The sequence below is a fragment of the Quercus robur genome, chromosome 8 (genome assembly GCF_932294415.1).
Source record: "Quercus robur chromosome 8, dhQueRobu3.1, whole genome shotgun sequence".
Taxonomy (NCBI): Eukaryota; Viridiplantae; Streptophyta; class Magnoliopsida; order Fagales; family Fagaceae; genus Quercus; species Quercus robur.
In genome coordinates, this window is record NC_065541.1 from 30,612,159 (window position 1) to 30,637,537 (window position 25,379).

The window sequence follows — 25,379 nt, forward strand, 5'->3', positions numbered from 1 at the left end:
GCCAAGCAAGGGTGATAGCATGTTTGGTACTGCATCAATCCAAACTTACACACTAACGTTGTGAAATTATATATCTTCCAACTGAACTTTGAAAGCTACTAAAGGTCCTTGGGCATAGTAATGCTAGCCCATTCTATATGGAAAAATATCATTTTGAAGCACCTGATATATATATATATATATATTGGTGTTCGCTGCGCATGTGTGGTCTAAAAGTTTAAAGTTATTTGTAAATCTTGTTCCGACTATGATTGAAAGTTGACCTTTTCGGCTTTTAGGACTAGTTTAGTCTTTTTTTTTCTTTTCCTCTGGGCAAGTAATGTCAATTAATCTTTTAACTGGCATGGGAATGGGAACACTTGTGCAAAAGACAGTTATAAGATCAGCTAATCTCTGCATCTCCATAGTGATTTAAATCAACAAAAATTTTATTGAAAACAGCGAGAAGTAGAGTTAAGATCCCAAAAGCTGGGCCTTCTCCAACAAATTACATCAGAAAAAATCAGAAGGGCAGTGCCTAAAACAAAACTACCTTCCAACCTTTTGTTGAGATACCAGTCCAGGATGCTAAAACATGAACGGCCTCTCCTTGGAGCCCATCTGAATTCTGAAGTGAAGATCCAGAACTTAAGAGGCCGGTCTCAGAGTCAGGTGTTGCCAGAGCATAACACCGATATTCTCCATGATGCAAATTTGGATGGATCAACTATAGCCAAAATGTTGTAACTCAATTGGAATTTCTTGATGTATCTAATAGAGATGTTTAGAATTTAAACATTCTTTTCACCATCTACTTATCTTTAAAAAAAAAAAAAAACTATATTATCTATTCAAATATTTTGACATCACTTTCAAGCAACTATGGCTTGGGAAATATTGTGATTCGGTATCTGATGAGTGAATCAATTAATTGCTTCAATTTAGCTTGGATAAGGTAGTGGTTTCTACTCTCTTGGAATGAGTAAAAAAATCAATGTTCCTCTAACTACTATAGCAACATATGATTTGTCTTGGCCAAATGCGTCATCACAATATATTTTGATGACTACTTATGGACCATGTCTTAGCCCTTTGAACTAGAGCACCAGCTGATTTGAGAAAGCAAATTTAAAATCACAATTGAAAGTTTTAGGCAAAATTTGTAAAAAGTGTGATTTTTCAATAGAATTACCGAAAAGACAGAGCTATAGAAAAAAAAAGGTTATCCTCGTTTAAAAATAAAATCAATCTAGTAGTAGTAGCAGTAGTATTTGTTTTCTTTTCTTTGATAATTGGGAAGTTTGATGGCAAAACCTGAAAATGGTGTTGTTTTCATTTCGCTGGTTTTATAGTCATAGTAATAGTAATACTAGGCGAATTTCAAACTCTGGTTTTTATACAACTACAACTACATTCACTGTCTCACCCATACCAGTAGCAGTAGCAGTACCACCACCACCACCACCACCACACATCACTCTTTCCCTCAAACCTCCAAATCACATTACACCATCCTCTTCATCCCCTCCTTTAATCCCATTACAAAACTTACTTCATCACTACAAATCATCTAATAAGCCCCAACAACTTTCATCATATTCAGATTCCCAATCATTTGAATTTCTTGTTGCTCCATACCGACATTCTTCTTCTCCTAGACACCTTCATTTGCAGATTTTCAAATATGGCTTTGCCAATGATATTTTTTTATGCAATACCCTTATTAATATCTACTCTAGAATTGCTGATTTGCTTTCTGCACGTAAGCTATTTGATGAAATGCCTCTAAGAAATTCTGTTACATGGGCTTGTTTGATTTCGGGGTATACCCAGAATGGTGTGCCTGAAGAGGCATGTCTGTTGTTTAAAGGGATGGTTGGTTCTGGTTTTTCACCTAATCACTATGCTTTTGGTAGTGCTCTTCGAGCTTGCCAGGAATGTGGGCCATGGGGTGTTACTTTTGGAATGCAGATTCATGGATTAGTTTCAAAAACTCAGTTTGCATTTGATGTGGTGGTATGTAATGTGCTGATATCGATGTATGGTAATTCTCTTGGTTCTGCTGATGATGCTCGCCGTGTTTTTGATCAGATTGAGATCAGAAATTCAATATCTTGGAATTCAATTATTTCAGTTTGTTCTCAAAGAGGAGATGCAGTTTCTGCTTTTCAACTCTTTTCAAGAATGGAATGGCAGGGTTCCGGATTCAGTTTGAAACCTAATGAATATACTTTTGGAAGCTTAATATCCGTTGCTTGTTCATCATTTGATACTGGTTTGAGTTTGCTTAAGCAGATGCTTGCCAGGGTTAAGAAGTCGGGATATCTTGTGGACCTGTATGTTGGTAGTGCCTTGGTAAGTGGGTTTGCCAGGTTTGGACTGATTGATTATGCTAAGCAGATGTTTGAGCAGATGAGCAAGAGGAATGCAGTTTCCATGAATGGTTTGATGGTTGGATTGGTGAGGCAAAAACGAGGAGAAGAAGCAGCTCAGATTTTCATGGAGATGAGAGACTTGGTTGATTGCAATCTTGATTCGTATGTGATTCTACTAAGTGCTCTTCCCGAATTTGCTGTGTTGGAGGATGGCAAAAGAAAGGGTACAGAGGTCCATGCGTACGTAATCCGAACAGGCTTAATTGACATAAAGCATGAAATTGGGAATGGGCTTGTTAATATGTATGCTAAATGTGGTTCTATTGCTGATGCTTGCTCTGTTTTCAGACTCATGGTTCATAAAGATTCAGTCTCATGGAACACCATGATTGCTGGTCTTGACCAGAATGAGTGTTTCGAAGATGCAGTCATTAACTTCAGTGTGATGAGGAGAACTAGATTAATGCCCTCAAATTTCACATTGATTAGTACTTTGAGTTCTTGTGCAAGCTTGGGGTGGAAGCTGCTGGGACAACAACTACATTGCGAAGGACTTAAATTGGGACTTGATTTGGATGTTTCAGTTTCTAATGCTCTTCTTGCACTGTATGCTGAAACTGGATGTCTTACTGAATCTGAAAAGGTTTTCTCCTTGATGCCAGACTATGATCAAGTTTCATGGAATTCAGTAATTAGGGCTTTTGCTGATTCAGAGGCATCAGTTGTAGAAGCTGTAAAATACTTCTTAAACATGATGCGAGCTGGATGGAGTCTTAACAGAATAAGCTTTATAAATATTCTTGCAGCAGTGTCATCCCTTTCACTTCACCAACTGGGCCATCAGATTCATGGTCTAGTGCTAAAATATAGTGTTGCAAATGACACTGCTATTGAGAATGCACTTTTGGCTTGCTATGGTAAATGTGGAGAGATAGATGAATGTGAGAAGATCTTTTCTAGGATGACTGACAGGAGGGATGAAGTAAGTTGGAATTCTATGATTTCTGGGTACATACACAATCAACTCTTGGCCAAGGCCATGGATTTGGTCTGGTTTATGATGCAGAGGGGTCAGAGATTGGACTGTTTCACCTTTGCTACTGTTCTCAGTGCTTGTGCCTCAGTTGCGACACTAGAGCGTGGCATGGAAGTCCATGCTTGCACAATAAGGGCTTGTTTGGAATATGATGTTGTAGTTGGCAGTGCACTTGTGGACATGTATACCAAATGTGGAAGAATAGATTATGCTTCAAGATTTTTTCATTTGATGCCTGTGAGAAATGTCTATTCTTGGAATTCAATGATATCAGGCTATGCACGCCATGGACATGGACACAAAGCTTTGGAGCTTTTTTCACAAATGAAGTTACATGGTCAGCCACCAGATCATGTCACCTTTGTTGGGGTCTTATCAGCTTGTAGCCATGTGGGTTTGATGGATGAAGGTTTCAAGAATTTTAGATCCATGAGTAAAGAATATGGTTTGGCTCCTCAGGTTGAGCACTTCTCATGTATGGTGGATCTCCTTGGCAGGGCAGGTGAACTTAATAAGATAGAAGACTTCATCAATAAGATGCCAATGGAACCTAATGTTCTTATTTGGAGGACAGTGTTAGGGGCCTGCTGCCGAGCTAATGGTCGCAACACAGAGCTAGGTCAGATGGCTGCTAAAATGCTTTTGGAATTGGAACCTCAAAATGCTGTTAACTATGTGCTTCTTTCCAACATGTATGCTTCTGGAGGGAAGTGGGAAGATGTGGCAAAGGCTAGAAAGGCAATGAGGAATGCAGCGGTAAAGAAGGAAGCTGGGTGTAGTTGGGTAACCATGAAGGATGAAGTTCATGTTTTTGTGGCTGGAGACAATTCACACCCAGAGAATGATTTGATATATGAAAAACTGAAGGAGCTTAACAGGAAAATGAGAGATGCCGGATATGTGCCTGAGACAAAATTTGCACTATATGATCTTGAACTGGAGAACAAGGAAGAACTCCTAAGCTATCACAGTGAGAAACTTGCTGTTGCTTTTGCTCTTACTCGTCAATCAGGATTGCCAATAAGGATAATGAAAAATCTCCGGATTTGTGGTGACTGCCACACTGCCTTTAAATATATATCAAGCATTGTTGGGCGGCTAATAGTGTTACGGGATTCAAATAGATTTCATCATTTTGAAGATGGTAAGTGTTCATGTGGGGATTACTGGTAGTTGACTACTGGAAACTTTAAATCCATGGAGGTTATATGATGTAGAATCCATCATTTAGGAGACTGTAAACATCCTCAATATTTTTTGTTTTTTCAACATTCACTGAAGCAGCATTGACCGTAGAGGGAGTACCAATGGTCAGCTAGCAGAACATTATGGAGAAACTTCCTTGAGTTATCAGGTTTTCAACCTTTATTATGTTATGCTCACCTGAAAGTCTATTCACATTTTCTTTATACCAGAATTCAGAGACCAATTTTTGATAAGGGAGTATAAATGTTGCTATTTTTTCTGGTCAAGCATGCTGCCACTGGTCCCACACTGCAAAAGAAATCAAGTGGGGTGGTGCAAAACCTGACCCTGGTGACCAGGACGATGGAAGAAAGATGCACCCCAGGTCGTCATTCAAGGCTTTTCTGGAGATAGTCAAGCGGTGTAGCCGGCCTTGGGAAGATGTGGAAATGGATGCCATCCTTTCCTTGCAGCTGATATTGAGAGTATCTTTGCAAGATGATATTGTGGATGAGTCCAAGATGATTGTGAATGTTCCATTGGAGACACAGATTTGTACATATGTACCTCTATGTGCATGTTATTTAGATCGAAGTATTTGACTTGGGTATGGTCAGAATCCGTGTGTTGGTTGTTTACCTATGCATTCATGCCTGAAGATCAAGATGCATTTTATCAGATGGACTCAAAAAATGAAAGTAAACACGTACATAAATTAACATTTAGTTTCCCAATAATTAGGAGCTTCTGTTTTAGACTTTTACTTGGGTCTTTTATTTTATTTATTTTTATCGCTTCTGAGTTTATGAACTTCAAAAAGCTCTGAACAGACGAATTATTCATGCTTTTGCCATGTTTAATTTAAATGCTACTTCCTAACCCACTCCTTTAACAGCATAAGATTAATTATGTCATGTCCCATTCAACGAATTGTTGAAAATGTAGTGAATATTGAAAATAAAAGGATATTGTACATTAACCACACTTTCTGTAAAGCATGCGGTTTAAATGGAAAATTACAGTTATACATTCAATCCTGTTGACAACTACTTCTGCAACCAAGCCTTAGTCCCAAAATTTTGGGGTCAACTCTGTTGTGACTTGTAATATATATATATATATATATATATATATATATATATAAGCATTATGTACCAGGTTTACCAAATGGAGACTGATTATCTCGTACAACTTCATTTGCTTCTTGAGTTCCAGCTAAACTGTTATTTTCTGCTTCATGTTCCTTGTATTATTCTTTTCATGATTTTTTGCTAAAGCATCTAATCTGATATTGTAATGGCGGTTATAGAAGAGCAAAATATTGAAATCAAACTTAGAACAAATATACAGGAAAAAAGGTAATTTGGGATAAATATACACGTATCCAAGTTGATTATGTTGGAATCATTTGGAGCCCTTCTGCATATATTCCTCCAATTTTTATGACTGATGAACATGGAGACCATCATTCCTTCTACCTTAATTGTAAGGGCATACGACAACACTTCAAGAAAGGTCATGGGTACTTTCAAGGCTCCTTGTAAGATTGGGCCAATGGAAACCATTGTGGAGTTTCATGTCATGAATATCACCCCAAATTACAACCTTCTCTTGGAAAGGGCTTGGCTTCACCCTAATGGGGCAATCCCCTTCTCACTACACCAAAAGATGAAGATCCCATGGAAAGGAGGGATTGCCATAGTGCTTGGAGATGGTGAGATCCTAGCACCAATTTGTGGACTTGAGGAAGGAGGGAGTGAGCTTCAAATGAGTGGCTTTGAGTTCATAAATATGGCTAACTATGGGTTGAAGGATGAAAAGTATGCTACCGATTTGTTCCCATATTGTAGCCATGAGGTGATTGCAATGATGAAGAACATGGGATACATGCCTGGTATTGGCCTTGGAAAGGAAGGAAAATGGGTAGTTGAGTTCCCCAATATTAAGACTTAAATGACCAAGACGGGTCTAGGATTCCTTGAAGGCTGCGAAGGAATCAAGAAAAACCATGGCACTCTTAATGGAACTTCGTAAAAGGAGGAGACTTCCCTTAATGTGGCTTCCCCGAACCTTGGGTAGGTAAAGATGGAAGGATGTATCCAAGTTGGGAAATGTTCTTTAATGAAAAACTCACTTTCAAGGAGAAGCCTACCATAGTGATCAAAGAAATGCAAGAAGAGGTTGATGAGGTGAACTACATGGATGCTGAAGTAGTGAAGACCACGATGAAGATGAGTGGGGACGTGTTTGCCATCACCAATGAAGAGCCAAGTAATCCTTCCAAATTCATCATGCCTACTATAGGGCCCATTAATAATTGGACTTGGGTTGGGATTTCTGAAAACATAGGGAAACAGTTTTGTAATGCAAGTTCCAATGTACTTTTCAATATTTTCAATAAGATGAATTCTGATTTGGCTTACTTTGGATGTGTCCCATAACATTGAAATTATGCACTTAAATTATTCAAATGAGTTTGAAAATGAAATTAATAAACAATTGGGAAAGAAAATTGAACCTATGGATCCAACTCTTGAAACTATTAATTTGGGAAATGATGAGAATTCATGCTTAATTAAAATTAGTTCAACTCTAAATGAAAAAGAAAAGAAAGATTTTCAAGAACTTCTCATGGAATTTCAAGAGGTGTTTGCATGGTCTTATGAAGATATACCTGGAATTGACCTCGAGATAGCTCAACATCACATTGATATTCACGACCACATGGTGCCTGTTAAGCAAAAATTGAGAAGAATGAGGACCAAATGGCTCTTAAAAATCAAAGAGGAAGTCACTAAGTAATTAAAGGTGGGGTTCATCAAACCCATACACCAAGCCAAATGGATAGCCAATGTTGTGCTCGTACCTAAGAAGGATGGGAAGGTGAGAATGTGTGTGGATTTTAGGGACTTGAACAAAGCATGCCCTAAGGATGACTTTCCTCTCCCTCACATTGATGTCTTAGTGGATAACACTACAGGAAGTGAATTGATGTCCTTCATGGATGGTTTTTCGGGGTACAACCAAATCAAGATGGCTCCGAAGGACATGACCAAGACCACCTTCACTACCAAATGGGGAATCTATTGTTACACGGTAATGCCATTTGGCCTCAAGAATTCTGGGGCAACCTACCAAAGGATAGCTACAGCCTTGTTACATGATATGATGCATAATGAGGTAGAGGTGTCTGTTGATGATATGATAGTAAAGTCCAAGGATAGAGGAAGCCACACCACAAACTTAAGGAAGTTCTTCGAGAGGATTAAAGAATATAGATTGAGATTGAATCCACAAAAGTGCACCTTTGGAGTAACCACCGAAAAATTGCTAGGCTTCCTAATGAGTGATAGAGGGATAGAAGTTGACCCACCCATCCAAGATTAAAGCCAAATTGGAGTTGCCGCCACCCAAAAGTGAGAAAGAAATAAGGAGTTTCTTGGGTTGACTACAATACATTAGTCAATTCATTGCTAAGCTTACCTCTACTTGTGAGCCCGTCTTCAAACTCCTAAGGAAGAATGAACCACATACATGGAATGATGAGTGCCAAAAAACCTTTGAACTTATCAAGGAATATCTCCTCCACCCACCTATCCTAGTGCCTCCACAACATGGAAAACCCTTACTCCTATACTGCTCTATCATAGGGGATACGTTTGGAAGTATGCTTGAACAAGAAGACGATGACAAGAATGAGAGGGCTATATATTACTTGAGCAAGAGTTTCCATGATTACGAGACTAGGTACACTCCCATAGAAAAGTCATGCTTTGTACTTGTCTGGGCCATACATAAATTGAGACATTTTGTTTTACCTTTCCAAATATGGGTGGTAGCAAGAATGGACCCATTGAAGTACCTCTTTGAGAAGCTTTCTTTGAGTGGAAGATTGTTAAGATGGTTGATTTTGCTGGCAGAATTCGATTTGAAGTATGTGGCTAGGAAAACTATCATAGGAAGCGTCATGTCAGATTTTTGTACCGAGAATCCCTTAGAGGGGGAAAATGGTAAAGAAGATTTTCTAGATGAAAAAATATTAGATGTTGAGTTAGGGGCATGGAAGATGTATTTAGACATCAAATAAAATTGACTTGAGGATGTTTTGTGAAAAACTCTCTTTTTGATTCACTATTTCTAGTGAATCTTAGGTTTTCCCTTAGGATTTTCTGTGTCTTGAAAAAGTACAATGTAAGGCTTTATATAGTTGAAAAATAAGGGTTTGGAATGGCTTCTAGATGATGTAGGATTCATTCCAAATCTCGGTCTTTAATGCAAAAAACTTTCATTTTTTATGTCTCTGAAACCCTAGTTGCATAAATAGACTTGTGCCTGCGTACGCAGCGTGTGCCTGCGTACGCAGCGTGTGGCCTATGTACGCAAACCGTGGGTTTTCTTTGGCCTTTATTTTCCAAAAATAGATTTTTGCTCATTAAAAGTTATACTTACCATTTTATCACCTCTTAAGTCAATTTAACATTTGATTGGGCCCTAAACCAACCTTGAGCCTTGGAATTTGGGCATCATTGGGGAACAAGGGCCTAAGTCGTAAGGGGTACAAAATGTAGTGTCTATAGGGCTCAAGCCATACATCGAAACAAAATATTTTGTCTCTTATTCTTTTGATTCTATTAGTAAAGCTCATGAATCAAAAGAAGGGCATCTGTAGACATCGCATTTTGTACCCCTTACGACTTGGGCCCCCGTTTCCCAATGATGTAAGAATTCTAAAGCTCAAGGTTGGTTTAGGGCCCGAAAATTGATTTGAGGAAAGTGTTTATGGAAAATATAACTTATTTTTGAACCAAATAAACTATTTTTTGAAAAAAAAAAAAAAAAAAAGGCCAAGAAAACCCTAGGACATGCGTACGCATACACGCGTATGAGCACACATGCTCAAGATTTGCGTATGCATGCTTCATGCATGCATACGCATGCTAGGGTTCTAGAAACTATGAAAGGAAGGATTTTCTACATTTAAAATAGGTTTGGAACGAATCCCACTTTGTTTAGGAGTCACCCTAAAACATCCTCAAGTCAAATTTTATTTGAGTAGGACCTTTTCTGGTCTTGATCTTTGAGTTATGAAGTTTACTAACTTATTTTGAATTGGTTGTAACTAGAATGACTAAGGGGAACGGTCAAAATCAAGTTCTAAAGAGTTCTAGTGTTGAGGTAAAGTTTTTAACTTTGGCACTTCACTTTCTTTTGCTTTTCTTTTAATTTTGTGTTTATAATGTGTATTATTTGCTATAATATGTTTGTTTAGTTTAGGTTTACTTTGTGTTTATGTTCTGAGCATGTTAGGTTGTTAGATTTTCTAATTTCTTAGTTTTCTTGTTCTGAGTTTTTGGGTTAGGGTTTTGAGTGTGCATGCTTCTTGCATGCGTATGCATACTCAAAGTATGCTTATGCATACAGTTGGGATGCACACACATACTCTATGTACGCGCATGTATACTCTTGCCCAGAAATCTTAATTCATTCCTGTTTGCTTTTCCCTTGTCTTATTTATATGTTCTAACTTCTATTTAACATATTTTATCTGTCCTTGAGTCTCTGTTTCTCTGCCTTTTTTGTTTTGTTTGTTTTACCTCTTTTATGTCTATTAGGGTTTGAATTTGTTTGAATACCATGAACATGCATATGAAAATGAATATGCATTGATGTATAGGTTCTGTGATGTAGTGAGGTGAGTCATGCATTCACATGAACATGCATTGGTTTGAATATAAGTTTGTCTTGATTAAATAACATGAATATTCTTAGATTGAATGCTATGCCTTTGATGTTTGGATGTCATAACATGCTTATTTGATTCTGTCGTGTAATATTTTAGGTTTGGGGATGATTATGCCATGTTGTGTGTCTTAGATGCATCTAGTATGTGTTTAGGTTAGAATAACATATTAAAATTGCATTTAATGAGATTAATATTTGGAACACAATAAGTGGAAGCTAACCTACAAGTCAAGTGGGGTTGGGTGCCTAACATCTTCTCATCCCCATTCTTAAACTCTGGACACGTATTTTGGTAAAAGATTAGTCCTTCCTTGAAGGGTGCTATATTTTTGGTTCCTAGACCTAAACTAGGTGGCGACTCCATTTACACCCTACACCATAGTCCACCATAGGTCAAGGCATACTTCTCAATTGTGAGGATGACACCATGTCGCGAGCGCTTGCGCCCAACAACTCTTCAATTGTTCAGAGTTAGTCGTCCTATGATGGCATTGTGCGAGGACAAATAATCATCGACGAGGAAGTTTACTTGGTGATTTGTTGTGCGTAGGAATCAGTGAGCTAGGCATTTTGAATTGCTCGAATATAGGCCTTCTTTGATTTGGACGAACCTCCTGTTGACGTTCCTCCCACAATCACCCTTATTTCTCCAAGGGATGGACGAACTGGTTCCTCTACTCTACCTTCTGGTGGTCGTCTCTCGTCTTTGTGCTCTCATCTAACGAAAATTTTCAACTTCCCTTTCTTGATGAGAACTTCAATCTGCTACTTCAAATTATAGCACTCATCAGTGTCATGTCCATGGTCTTGGTGAAATCGGCAATACTTGCTCTTCACCCATTTGCTAGGATCTCCTTTAAGCTTTTCTAGCCACTTCAAGGATGGGTCATCCTTAATTTGCCTCAGCACTTGATCAAGCGAAGTGTTCAATAGTGTGTGTAGCATGAGTATTGTCCTAAGGAAGATCCTGCCTTCCTGCCATCTCAGTCTTTCTTTTCTCTTGTCTTGGCCTTCTTTGGTCGAGGACCTTGCTTTGGATGATGCATATACCCAGCCTTAACTCATTCGTCTTTCTTATTCCTTTTTGCAATGATTGCATCTTCAGCATTCATGAAACTTTGCGTTGAGTGTATCAGCCCAACCATCGTTTGAGACTCCCGGTCATATAAATTGTGAATGAACAAGTATGAAGTGACTCTATTTTAGAAAGCCACTAGGAGAATTTTGTTGTCCATTTCTTGTACCAACATGGCTTCCTTGTTGAAACGGCAAATGAAAGACCGTAAACTCTCATTTTCTCCTTGCTATGTTCAATAGGTTGGACAAAGAGCACTTATGTCTTTGGCCTCCGACGAAGCAATTGACAAATAACTTGCTCAACTCTTGGAATGAAGTTATAGTATTTGGTGGCAACTGTCGAACCATACTCTAGTTAGGCCCTTCAATGTTATAGGAAAGGCTTTGCACCTTGGAAGGGCATCGTCGACTTGAACGTAACAATGTGATTGCAAGGATCTCGCGTTCCATCGTAGGAATCTAAGGTAGGAATTTTGAACTTGGAGGGTAGGGGATGAGTTGTGATTGATGTGATGAAAGGAGAATAAGTTCTGTGGATGAGGTCGTCTATGTGTGTTGTTCTTCTCATATAGTCTCTCATCTCTCTCATCTCTATCTTCATTTGATCTACCTCTCTCTCCAAATGTGGTACCCTCTGGGTAATGGTACCTTTGGATTGATTTTCTCCTTCAACGCCACTCTTTGCCCTTCTTTCTTTTGGGTTCTGCTCAAGTTCCTCCTGTTTTGCATGTTGGTGTTGATGGTGCTTCTTTTTGTGGACTTCTCTAGTCAAGTCTTGGTTTTGCTAGGTTAGTTCCCCAAATATAGCCACCATGGTACATGATTTGGATGGCTTGGTACGTGGTTTGGATGGTTGGAGGCATCTCCACTTTCTTGGTGCTTTGGACTTAAGGCCATTAACCTAATCTAGACTATACATCCTTTTGTCTTAGAGAGCAAAGTGGCAAACACTTGTTCCCACAAATGGCACCAACTGATGATGTTTGAAATCAGTGGGCTGTATGCTCCAAACTTCAATGGTGGATTGACGACTTGAATAAGAAAGAAAGACTATTGAAGGTGGCCGGGGTGAACTGGCCAAGGACCCTCCAACAGTGAAGTCAGTTTCTCTCTAGGACTTAAGTATAGTGAATGGATGAATAGTAGAACATACCTTGGTTTGAAAAGGTTGAGTCCTTTTTTTAGAGAATGTGGGTCTACTTGTTGGGTGTCACTAACATCGTGGGAGATGTGTGGGCTTAGTGAGGAGAGTGGAGCGAATTTCAGGGAGCTTGCCCCATTACTTGGAATAGTGAATCGTGGTGTAACTGTTCTCGATTTGCAGAAGACTTCAGATTTTACTAAGTGTTGGTTGTCCATGGTCTTTATTTGTAGACGACCTTCTTCTTGTCATGTACAACACTTTTTCTTTATGGTGTTACTTCTTTCTTCCTTCCTTTCTGGATGAATATTAGACGTAGCAGACTTGAACAACCGTCTATAGACGATATTTGGTATTTAATTACCCATCACTAATCTTCTTGAATTCATGCCATTTCTTTCTTGTAGTTTTCTATTTGATATTTTTGTGTGGGATTAGATACAAAAATAATGATGGTAAATGTTAAGGCTCGAGCTAAGATCCTTGTAGTTCAACCCATACATCTTGGTGAAAAAAAAAAAAGAAAAAAAAAAAAAAAAAAAAAGGTACAAAGACCCATGATACAAATGGGTCAGTCGAACAACCTCTGCAATTTTCACAACTAAAAGCCCAAGACCCATCACTAGGCCCACCAAATGACATGTCCATCAACTTACTTGGAAAGCTTATTGGACCTTTACCCAACTAGACCCATTCTTCAAATTTGGGCCTCAACCAACCTACACTACAAACAATACCACAACTACTAATTTAGAAAAAGAATAGTGCAGAGGACGATAACATGAGGAACCCAAAAAAAAAAAAAAAAAAAGTATCTGAAAATGGGTTCTAATTAGGGTTTTATTGTTTTGTTACTAAAAAACAATCTTCATCCTGGTACATAATTTATGTCTAATAAATCTATTTTTAGTGTTAATTTTTGTATTATTGTACTTAAATTTATGTATTTTTCGTCAAATTCATTTCCCTAATTTATAAAATTTTCCTCAATCAGTACTTGCAGATGCTCTGCAACACCACATTGACAAAGGTAGAGAATATAATTTTGAATCATTTGTGGGAGTTCCTTACAATTTTCTTATTGGGTATGTGCAATTTTCATATTTTATGTATAATTTACCTTGTTTTTGGTCAGTTATTTGTTTTCACTGTCTGATGCTAAATTTAGGGTTTCTATGATTTCTGCCGTAAGTTTTAATATCTGTTTTGAACTGAGTTTGTCTCATTTTTCTTAGACTTGCGTTTGTTTGCTGTGAAATTGTGGTGCATGAACAATCCCATCCAGGGGCGACCTTAGACATTTTGGGGCCTAAAGCAAGAACTAAAAATGTATGTGAATGTATGTTTATGTGTGTGTATGTGTATGTGTATGAGTGTGTATGTATATGTGTATGTGTATGTTTATGTGTGTGTATGTGTATGTTTATGTTTATGTGTGTGTATGTGTATGTTTATGTTTATGTGTATGTGCATGTATGTTTATGTTTATATATGTGTATGTGTATGAGTGTGTATGTGTATGTGTATGTGTATGTGTATGTTTATGTTTATGTGCATCTGTGTTTATGTTTATGCATGTTTATGTATGTGTTTATATTTATGTATGTTTATATTTATAAACATAAACACACATACACATAAACATAAATGAACACAAACACAAACAAACATACACAAAAACATACAAACATAAACACATATACACATAAACACACACACACATAAATATAAACATACATAGACATAAACACACATACAGACTGAGAAAAATTAAACCCTCATATAGACCGGAAAAAATTGCAAACTAATATCAATCCTCAAAAAGTTTCGTTAGTTACTTTGATGTGCTAAATCGAGCATTTATGTGTGTTTACGTTTATATTTAAGTTTGTGTGTGTATGTTTACATTTATGTGAGCTTATACGTGTATATGTGTATGTGTGTTTATATTTATGTATATGTATATTTATGTGTATGTGTATGTATGTTTATGTGTATTTGTATGTGTATGTGTATGTGTGTGTTTATGTATGTGTGTGTATGTGTATGTGTATGTTTATGTTTATGTATGTGTGTGTATGTGTACTTATGTATGTGTATGTGTATGTGTTTATGCGTGCTTATATATGTGTATGTGTATGTGTATGTGTGCTTATGTATGTGTATGTGTATGTGTATGTGTATATGCATATGTATGTGTATTTGTATGTGTATGTGTATGTGTAGGTCTCTTTATCTTTTTCAGATTCAGGTGCAATACTCTGATACAATTATAATTAATGGCTGAGATTAGAAGTTGAAAAAACAACTTTCAATCTTAACCATTAAATAAAATATATTAAAGGAGAGTTAAAAAGTTTTAAAAAAAAGAGTAAAAAATGTAAAAAAAATATCTACGACAGTACACTTGATCTCAGTCCGTCTTTTTTCTCTCACCATTTTTCTTTTTTTCTTTTTTAAGCGGTGCTTTGTTCTTCTTCCTTATATTTCTCTTTAAACGTCGCCTAAGTTGACAGGAGAGGAGTGAGCGAAAGTCACGTCAAGAAAAGAAATCGAAGATTGTGTTGCCAAGCCAAAGACTATGAAAATCTCTTCCTTTTAACTCAGACGATCTTCTTAGGTGAAATTGCGGCTTACAAGGCTTCACCGGATTATGATGTGTGATTTTTGGTTATTTATTTATTTATTTGAGATTATGAAGCAAATAGTTTTTATATTTTGCTTACCCTTTCTATTTTCTGAAAACACATTTCTAGGAAATACCATTTTTTTGGCTTTGCTTTCAGTCTATCATTCTTGCTTGTGGTATGTGTTTGATTAATTTGGATCTAAAATTAATTCAACAAGATGATTCTTCTTCTAAAATATAATAACAAAATCAATATATGCTTTTTTAACGGTGGGTTCACTTTCAGTGTTTTCATTTTGTAATTTTGGTTGTTTTGTGGGTTTTGTGCTTTGATTTAGATAGGTGTGATTTGATTTGTGATTTCGTAAGCTTCTGGGTTTTTGTTGCGATTTGATTTTGGCTGGGTTTTGGCCGTGGTGGTGGTCGTGATTTGATTTTGGCTAGGTTTCGGTAGTGGTGCGTGGTTGGAGGTGATGAGCTTGAAAAGCTCTGGCCATGGAGGTTTAGAAGGAGAGCTTGGTGGTCAGCCATGGAGCACGGTTTGACGTGAGTTGAGGCAGAGAGAGGATAAAAGGGAAACAGAGGCGACTCTAGACATTTTGGGGCCTAAGGCGAGAACTAAAAATGAGGTCTTTTTTATACTTATATATTAATTAAATTAATGTTTATTTAATATTTTTATATTATATTTTTCATTATTATTTTCATTTTCTTCTAAATTATTTTGAAGTTCATTATCAAGATTTGTTGTATTGCAAAATTGAACACCATTTGCTTCTAAATTATTTTGGTGAATTTCTTGCTCATTTGTGATATTTTCATCTAAATTTTGTGTTATATTTTGTTTATTATTAATAACAAATTTATCCATTGATCATTTTTGAGATTCAATTAATTTTTTTTTCTTTTTTTAAGTTTTTCATATCCAGATGCATATTTTCTAGTAGACATTTCTAATCAAACAATATATTTATAAAGACTAAAATAAAAAATAACTTTCAAGTGTAGAGAAAATGAGAAATAGAACCTGATTTATATAAAAAGTATTGTTGTAGTTTGACTGAACAATAACAAGATTTTAGTAATCTCAACCTGTATAAATTAAAAAAAAAATTAAGTACAAGCATAACAAAAATTTAAGCACGACCATAACACTGGCACAAGACTTATTAATAAGAGTGTAAGACCCACCCAAAAAAAAAAAAAAAAACACAAAGCAAATCCTTTCTATAACCAAAAAAAAAAAAAAACCTTGAAGGCCCAAACTTAACGCCCAGTCCAGGGAGGGTCCAGGCAGCCATAATGATAAACTGATAAGTGATAAACAAAGTTACAAAAGCAGCCAGGTACAGGGAGGGCCCAAATAAACAAAGTTATCTTAAGTTCTCTAACAAATAAAATGGCCCAAATATTTATAATTTTATACCTGATTCCTGAACCTCAGAGCCTGATACGGTGAGGTGGGGTGAGCAGTTGAGAGTTGAGAGAGGCGGAGAGCAGAGAATCAGAGAGAGGCTGAGGCGGTCCAGCTGGACCAGCCGTCCAGGCGGAGGAGCTTCAAGTTTGCTGCCTTGCTTGAGCCTTGAGCCTTGAGCTGTTGTCTGTTGAGCAGATGAGAACAGTGGAGACTGGAGACTAGAGAGAGGCGGAGAGCAGAGACTAGAGAGAAAGGTAAAATTTTTAGGGTTTTGATTTGTGATTGTTTTGTGGTTAATCTCTTAGACCGGATTTGTAGTTTATCTGGTCAATGATTTTGTTTAGAACCAATGTTTAATAGGATTTACCAAATTTTTTGTTTTTTTGGTTAAAAGGATGTGCCAGATTATTTTTGTAATTCATTTGAAACTAAATTGCCTAACTCGCCTAAGGGAAGGGCCGGCCCTGAACCCATCCTAAATTTAGATTTTTTTTTTTTTTTTCAAATTGGTCCTATTAATTGTGTTTTCTACTTTATGTTATGTCAAACTAAACCTTGAATTGGGTATATTCAGAATCTTTTTGTTTTTGTTTTTAAAATTCTTTTGTGTAATGTGTCCAAGTGAGAGCATTACCAGTGTAACTCTTGTAAGAGAGTCAAGAAGAACCAAGAATCTGTTAGTGGGGGTAGTTGCAAGATTGCAAGAAGTGGAGTCAAGACAGTTACAATCAAGGAATTAGTCATAATATTCTCACATCTATGTCTTAATTCTTCCTTTCTTTTTCTTCTTCTTGGAGGGTAACTAACTTGAATTAAGTCAAATTTTATCCATTCCCATTCATTTCCCCCTAGAAACCAGATTGAATTGAATCATTACATTTTGTTATTCAACCTTTGCTGTGAAGGTACGTCTGGCTTGTTTGTTTTACTTCATTTTTCACAGTGCAAAGCCCAATTCGTTGCAGTATTTCAAAAAGATATGTTTTAGTTTAGAGGGTTCACATTCTGATTCTTGAATGCCTCTCCTCCATGGTTAATTAGAAACAAGTGAACAATTGAAGATAAACAAGGAAAATACATAATGCAGAAAAATTGTAAAATTATATTTGTTGTGGTTTTAATATAAGCTGAATTAATGAAAATAGTTATATTTACTTCAATATGAGTGAATGAAATCATTTTCTTTTGAAGCAAATAATAAATTTTCTTTAAAAAAAAAAATTGATTCTAAAATTTTTATATTTTATTCTTTTTGTGTTTTCTCAGCACCAAGCAGAAGAACAATAGTTTTGGGACATTTTTTTTTCCCGATAAAATGTCAATGAAGCCATCAAATAACATCTGGATTCGAAGGCAACAGTGTCCATGTGGAGATTGGAAGTGCTATATCAAGTACGAAGGAGATGATCAGAGTTCAGTAAGCTCTCAGCTAGTAAAGAGTGAAACAACGGCTTCATCATCATCATCCTCAGAGGCAGTCTTTACTCCTTATGTGGGTCAAATTTTTAAAAGTGACGATGATGCCTTTGAATACTATAGCAATTTTGCCCGGAAGAATGGGTTTTCAATTCGAAAAGCACGTTCAACTGAAAGCCAAAATTTAGGGGTATATAGACGAGATTTTGTTTGTTATCGGTCAGGCTTTAATCAACCAAGGAAAAAAGCCAATGTGGAGCATCCAAGGGACCGTAAATCAGTACGATGTGGATGTGATGCAAAATTATACTTGTCAAAGGAAATCATTGACAGTGTTACTCAATGGTATGTTTCACAATTTAGTAATGTCCATAACCATGAATTATTGGAAGATGACCAAGTTCGCCTACTTCCTGCTTATCGGAAAATACAGGAGGCCGATCAAGAACGCATACTATTACTCTCCAAAGCTGGGTTTCCTGTGAACCGGATAGTGAAAGTGTTGGAGTTAGAAAAAGGAGTTCAACCCGGACAGTTGCCCTTCATAGAGAAGGATGTTAGAAATTTTGTCCGGACTTGTAAAAAGACTGTCCAAGAAAATGATGCATTGCTCAGTGAGAAAAGGGAGAATGATATGATGGAACTTGTAGATGCTTGCAAGGCAATGGTGGAGAGGGATCCAGATTTTCTTTATGACTGTACTACAGATGAAAATGGTAAGGTTGAAAATATTGCATGGACATTTGGTGACTCTGTACGTGCATATACAGTTTTTGGTGATGTAGTTACTTTTGACACCACATATCGTTCTATTACCTATGGATTGCTTCTTGGAGCGTGGTTTGGTATAGATAGTCATGGCAAGGCAATATTCTTTGGTTCTGTTTTGCTACAAGAAGAAAACTCTCATTCATTTGCGTGGGCTTTACAGGTTTGTGGACGCAAATTCTTATGATCAATTTGCGTCTATCTTCATGTAATTTTTTATGATTTTCTCTTTTTAAACAGACTTTTGTTCGATTTATGAGAGGAAGACGCCCACAGACTATTCTAACTGATATAGATTCTGGACTCAGAGATGCTATAGCAAGGGAGTTGCCAAATACTAAACATGTGATTTCTATATCGCATATTCTGTCCAAATTATCCAGTTGGTTCTCTTTGCCTCTTGGGTCTCAGTATGCAGATTTTAAAGCTGATTTTGATATGTTGTGTCATCTAGAGAGTGTGGAAGATTTTGAGCATCAATGGAATCTTTTGGTTGCTCGGTTTGGACTCGTTCCTGATAAGCATATTGCATTACTATTTTCATATCGAGCATCCTGGCCACTTTCCTACATTAGAAGTTACTTTTTGGCTCATATGTTGACAGCCGAGTTTTCACAATCTTTGGACTCATTCTTGAAAAGAATCTTAAGTGCACATACATGTTTGCAAGTATTCTTTGAGCAGGTATGCAGATTACAGGACTAACCCAGTAACCCAAACACAAACCCAACCCCCCCCCCCCAAAAAAAAAAAAACACATGGTTCTGTACTTCTATTTGACAAATTGTTTGGATTTGTTTTTGGACCTTGCAGGTAGGAATTGCTGCTAACCTTCAAAATCGACCCAGAGTAGAAATGCAGTCTATGCATATCAAGACATGCATGCCTATTGAAGAACATGCACGGAGCATTCTCACACCTTATGCTTTCAATGTGTTACAACATGAAATTGTGCTTTCCATGGAATATGCGACAACAGAAATGGCAAATGGATCTTATCTTGTGCGACACTACAAGAAAATGGATGGGGAGTATCTGGTGATTTGGATACCAGACGGTGAGCAAATTCACTGTTCATGTAAGGAGTTTGAACATTCAGGAATGTTATGCAGGCACTCTCTTCGAGTACTTGTGGTGAAGAACTACTTTGAACTACCAGAAAAATATTGTCTACATCGTTGGCGGTTAGAAAGTTCTTTAGTTCCTATGGATGATCAACATGCTCCAAGCAGCAGCGATGAATGCACTCAAGCTTTTCATTCTCTTGCAGCAACTTTATTGACGGAGTCATTAATCTCCAAGGAACGTTTTAATTATGTTCATAGAGAACTTACAGGACTACTTGAGCATGTTAGAAATATGCCAGTGATTGATGAATTTGCTTTGAATATAGCAGCTAACAATGTCAGCGAATCTTAGGTTTTGCTGAATTAGCAATGCTGGCCAATGTGAGTGCTTCACTTGGGGACCTATTTATTCAGAGATTTAGGGATTTCTGGAAGATGAAAGGAAGTCATGATGAAGGCAGCAAAAAGTAATTACTGACATTTATAAGCTCATCCTTTTGATAGTTTCAAACTAAGTAGGGTCAGGGAAGTACAGATTTTTTTTTTTCTTTTTTAATGAGTCCCCACCAGTTTCATTATTTTCCCCCCTTACTGTTTTTCTTTTGATTATTTATTGAATGTTGATAAAATGTGTGAGGACTGATCATCTGTTAGTGTAAATGTAATTTTTATTTTTTATTTTTTATTTTTTTTAAAGAGGGTGAATTAAGAAGCTGGTGTTTCTTCTTCCTTGAATTAAGAGTGAAATTTTTGGTGTTTCTTCTTTAAGAGTGTGAATTAAGAGTGAAATTTTTACCCATTTTGAGAGTGGGTATTCAACACTATAACTCGCAATTGTTTATTTTAGGATGCATGGGATGATGGGAATGATCAAGGTGCAGACTCATTGGATTTCTTCCTCAGTTGCTATAAACATCCCATTTTTGTATTGTTGTTGTGTTCGTGGATATCAAAATCCTGATCTGGATTCTACGATCCTATGATTTTATAATTCTATCCATCTACCTAAACGATCCGGATCTTTCAAAGATCTTTGCGATCGTTCAGGATCGGTAGGATCATACGATTCTAACGATCCTAAATGATCTTGGTTTCTTATAATCTTTTTTAACTTGGTAGAAGGATGTTTATAGATGATGCTTACAAATGGATGTAGTGATATATGATAATTATATCAATGAATATATAATTTATGTGATTATTTAATATATCAATGTGTATTTTTTGTTTTTTTTCTCAAATAATGTAGGATCCATGATTCCACCTACCTTTCACGATCTTACATAGGATTTCGATTTTGACAACCTTGGTTGTGTACATATGAGTAGATCTGATGTCAGGGCTCTATAACTATGGCCATTGATGGATTAGAATGCATATAGCATGCAAATAGCTACTGGGAGTAGGCTTCGTTAGGTTGAGCGTAATTCTACTTTACAAGTACATAAATCTTGGTTATTGTATTTGTTTAACTTCTCTCTTTAAAATTCAAAAGAAAATCCTATTTGTATTCTTTTTGAATAATTTGATAGTTACTACAATGTGGTAAGGGGGATTTGAATTCTGAACATGTTTATTGGAAATACCAAGAGGTGTTAGTTGAGCCACAAAGCTCTTGGCTTCATATCATTTTTTTTTTTTTAATTATATTTTTTTTATACTTAATGAAAACAATCCTAACCTCATAGTTATACTTAATTGCATCTTAAACTTGCATGGTAAGAACGCATGGACTGAAGTGCAGTTATTGACTACTATTCAATGGACAAGATGTATAGAAATTAAGCCATGAAATTAATTCAATGTCTTCAGTGTCCCAGAATTTGTCTAACTTGTACTAAAAATTGTTTTCCTTGGTCTAAGTCTAAACTCTTGATTAGGGAACAGGTTGATTAGATTTCTAAATTCAGTGTCTGTATGTTAACCACAAAATAGACTCAAATCTAATAGTGGGGGTCATTTGATGCGGGCAGGTCAAATACGGTGAAGTTCATGTCTCCCACTATGCGCGGTTGTAGAATATAGATTGAGATTGGAGTCGAGTATGGAACCAAGGAGAGGAGACCTAGGCATATGCAAAGTCTTTGTCAGTGTCATTATCCTTTTTGTTTCAACTTTATTTTGATTTTTCCTTACCATGTGTGCTTGAGGTTGATTTTGAAAAACACATGCGCGGAATATGGCTGTCCTGTAAACATTAAAACACGCTAATTGAGAGGCATAGAATCCGAGATAGGGAAATGTTTGATCATGCTGGACCTGGATGTCTTGCTTAATTAGTGCCTCTACTCTTTAGCTTGGTATAATACCCATACTATATACTACAACTTATCAGTTATCACTGCACAAATTAGGCTCACTAGCTAGCTCAATTGAAAAAGTATTCATTTATTATATTATAGTCTATTTCTTGCACTTGCACACAATAAAATTATCTGTCTCTGTGAGTGTGATTACCTCCCCCATGTCTTGGATATAGAACTTATCAATGTTATGCGCCCATTAGGCTCTAGTCCATTTCAAATGAATTTTAAAAAGTACTGTTTATTTATTACTCTCTTCGTCCCCATTTATTTTTCCTCTATTCCATTTTAGGATGTCCCAAAATATTGTCCTGTTTTTAAAAATAAAAGTCATTAATTTATTAATTTTTCTATTATACCCCTACTTTATTTTCAAAACTATTTGAAAAGAAAACTAACAAATATTTAAAAAATCAATCTTGTTGGGGCACCTTTTTAGTTGCCTAACTTTGCCTCATTAAAAATAACTCTTTAAAAAAAAACTGATAAATTTATTTAAGGATAGTTTTGTAAACTTATACATTTTTATAAGGCAGACAAGACAATAAATGATGTTCCTTTAAAAAGTTTGATTTTTTAAATATGACAAACAAATTAGGATGGAAGGAGTATTATATAGTATATATGACGCCATATCATCTAAAATTTTTTTTTTTTTTTTTGAGAAAGATATCATCTAAAATTTAAGACAATGAAATGGGAAAGGGACTATCCTTCCTGGTCTGCAGATTCATTCATTAAAAATAATACTAATATTTGCAAATTTGGCTTTATCTATTTTAGAGATAGAGATTAGAGGCATCGAATATGCATTAATTTCGATCTCGTCTCTGTCTCTGGTGTGAATGAATGACTTGAGACTCATTTGCATTTGTTTGTTTCCGAATGACCCGGCCTCTCAAGTCTCAAGTCAAGTGGGGACTTTGCTTGGTAGCTTCTTTTGTCAATCACGTGAAAGAATGAATAACAGTCAAATCAAGACTTGGACCATATGAAATCAATTTTTTTTTTTTAATTTTTAATTCCTAGTCCTTTTTTCTTAGAAACAAATAACAAAACTAGGGCTTAATTTACAGGACTATCTCACCTTCAACTAGGTTTGTATTAGAAATTGGGGTTGATTTGATTATTTTAATTTTATTTTAAATATAAACCATATTTGAGTTTATTTTCAAGTTAGACTACATGTTCAAGTTTTATTTATTTTCTTGTCAAAACAAACTCGAATTTGTTCACAAGTTACTTAATTTATTTATTCTATGATTGATAATATATATTTTTTAATCCATCCACATATATTATACACCTTCAAAGTCTTATGCACAGCCCTTAGTCCATTGTTGAAATTAACTTAAAAAGACTGCCATGGTCTTTATATTTAACATTTAATGACGTTGATTACAAGTAAAAACCCACCTCATGCTGTGCTTCTGAAAGATACCTAATGTACTGAAAAGTTGATGGAAATGACCAAGAATTTAAAAAGCTTAAGATTATTACTATTAAACAGGCTTAAACTAAATTAAAATTAGAACAATAGAGGGCTGGGACTTAGGAGAGTAAAACTCTACTCATAATCTAGGGACATGTAAAGAAGAAATTACAAGTCATAGAGAGACCCTCCAGAAAAAGGAAAACTAAATTACAAGTCACAGACATCTCACACCAACGGGGTGATTGACTAGCACAGTGTGACTTTTGATTGCCAAAACTAAACTATGATCAATTGTTTGGCTCCAAATTTGATTTCTTCTTTCATCTTTCTTATAAAATCATCACATCTTTTGTTTAGCTCTTCCGTACTCAGTAGCCCAAATCCATCTTCTTCTTCTTCTTCTTCATCTTGCATAGTCAAAAGCTCATTTTCTCCTCCTCCTCCTACTGTAGTCAATGACAAAGACCCATTTGCTATTACTTGTTCCTCTTCAACCTCCATAACTACAATTTTACTTTCATCCAAATCCAATGCCTTATTCTCTGATTGTTCAGGTACTGATTGCTGCCAATATCCGTTTTTGATGCCATGTTCTTCATTAAGATAAAGATTATCCCCTGATTGGGAATGAGAGTTCCCAACCAGACCGGAATTCTTGACTATAAAAACTAGGAGTCCATTGCAAAGTAGGAACACGTAGTTCTTGTCAATTGTGTAGCCAGAGAGTTTTATGGGTAAAGTAGAAATGGTGTAGACATGAAAGGAGTGGAGAAGGAAAGGGAGTAATGAAAAGCTAGAAAATAAGATAGTTAAGGCTGAGACTGAGAGTAAGAGTCTAATAGCTTTGTTGGGATGGTAGCAGAATTGGGCCAATTGGCTGAACTGACTTGCAGCTTGGATGTATGGATGCTGGGACGGGATGTTATCCATGATCTTTATGATAACAACAAAATTTAAGAGCTTCTTTTTTTGGCGTGTGGAGAAAAGGAAACTTTTGGGGAGAGCTTAAAGGGAGCTATGACTATTGAATTGAGAGGTGCTGAAATCTTGCTTCACTTCACTATATATAATGAAGGAGCATGGTGTTTGTACATATATATTATTTAAAAAAAAAAAAAAGTAAAGAAAAAGGGACTCTTGGGTAGTACATTTAAAGGAAAGAAAAAGACCCCAAGTCAGCCAACAACTTATTTATTTTATTTTTTAGGGAGCCAAACCAAGTAATCCTTCTAGACTTTTACTAGGGGTGAAGAACGAGTCTTCTGACACGGTTAATTCTCAAGACTTTTACTTGGAGTGAAGAGCGGGTCTTGTGACACGGTTAATTCTCCAGCTGTCTTACATTACAACACCATCAAGACTAGAAAGCATAGACGTAGAATTCAATTCTCTCACTTTATGAAATTCCTTTGTCTTCACAGTTTCTTTGGGATAGCAACAAATAGAATGCAGGGCGGGTCTAATCAGAAGAGGCTCATCCCTGTCCCACATCAATACCCCAACAGAACATGATTCGGGCTTATTTGAGTCCAGTTCAAGTCAATTTTTTTCGCAAATCATATTTAATAATTCCATGGACAAGAAACAATTAGCTTGCTATTACAAGGGATAGAATAATAGTATATAATGCTAAATACAAATATACAATTATTAACCCGTCTTCAATCCTCATCCCATCTTCTCCTCTTCCAGGTAAACTTTGAAGTTTAAGTCAATTTTCTTTTACAAGAGATTTGCTTCTCTGCCAAAGTTATCCCAAATTCTATATTTTCATTTTGTCCATTAGTCATTAAAAAATTTATATCAGCT

General features: G+C 36.2%; 3 protein-coding genes across 3 annotated transcripts; 2 read left to right on the plus strand and 1 right to left on the minus strand.

The window, feature by feature from the left end:
- The first annotated feature begins 77 nt into the window (after positions 1-77).
- LOC126695184 (putative pentatricopeptide repeat-containing protein At5g09950) lies at positions 78-5,410 on the plus strand. The gene is made up of 2 exons (XM_050391847.1): positions 78-4,744; positions 4,864-5,410. The coding sequence occupies exon 1, from the start codon at positions 1,300-1,302 to the stop codon at positions 4,561-4,563; it is 3,264 nt and encodes a 1,087-aa protein (XP_050247804.1). The 5' UTR covers positions 78-1,299; the 3' UTR covers positions 4,564-4,744; positions 4,864-5,410.
- An 11,147-nt stretch (positions 5,411-16,557) lies between these two features.
- On the plus strand, positions 16,558-20,590 carry LOC126695185 (putative protein FAR1-RELATED SEQUENCE 10). The gene is made up of 4 exons (XM_050391848.1): positions 16,558-16,835; positions 17,848-18,928; positions 19,006-19,449; positions 19,579-20,590. Exons 2-4 carry the CDS (start codon positions 17,897-17,899, stop codon positions 20,182-20,184), a joined length of 2,082 nt encoding a protein of 693 aa, XP_050247805.1. The 5' UTR covers positions 16,558-16,835; positions 17,848-17,896; the 3' UTR covers positions 20,185-20,590.
- A 3,012-nt stretch (positions 20,591-23,602) lies between these two features.
- Positions 23,603-24,641, minus strand: LOC126695186 (uncharacterized). The gene has a single exon (XM_050391849.1). It carries the CDS (start codon positions 24,498-24,500, stop codon positions 23,847-23,849), a length of 654 nt encoding a protein of 217 aa, XP_050247806.1. The 5' UTR covers positions 24,501-24,641; the 3' UTR covers positions 23,603-23,846.
- Positions 24,642-25,379: the final 738 nt, after the last annotated feature.

Coding starts and splice junctions, on each gene's coding strand:
- LOC126695184 (XM_050391847.1), top strand. CDS start 1,300: ATGGTGTTGTTTTCATTTCGCTGGTTTTATAGTCATAGTAATAGTAAT.
- LOC126695186 (XM_050391849.1), bottom strand. CDS start 24,500: ATGGATAACATCCCGTCCCAGCATCCATACATCCAAGCTGCAAGTCAG.
- LOC126695185 (XM_050391848.1), top strand. CDS start 17,897: ATGTCAATGAAGCCATCAAATAACATCTGGATTCGAAGGCAACAGTGT. Junction 18,929..19,005: donor CATTTGCGTGGGCTTTACAG/GTTTGTGGACGC, acceptor CTTTTTAAACAG/ACTTTTGTTCGATTTATGAG. Junction 19,450..19,578: donor TGCAAGTATTCTTTGAGCAG/GTATGCAGATTA, acceptor TGGACCTTGCAG/GTAGGAATTGCTGCTAACCT.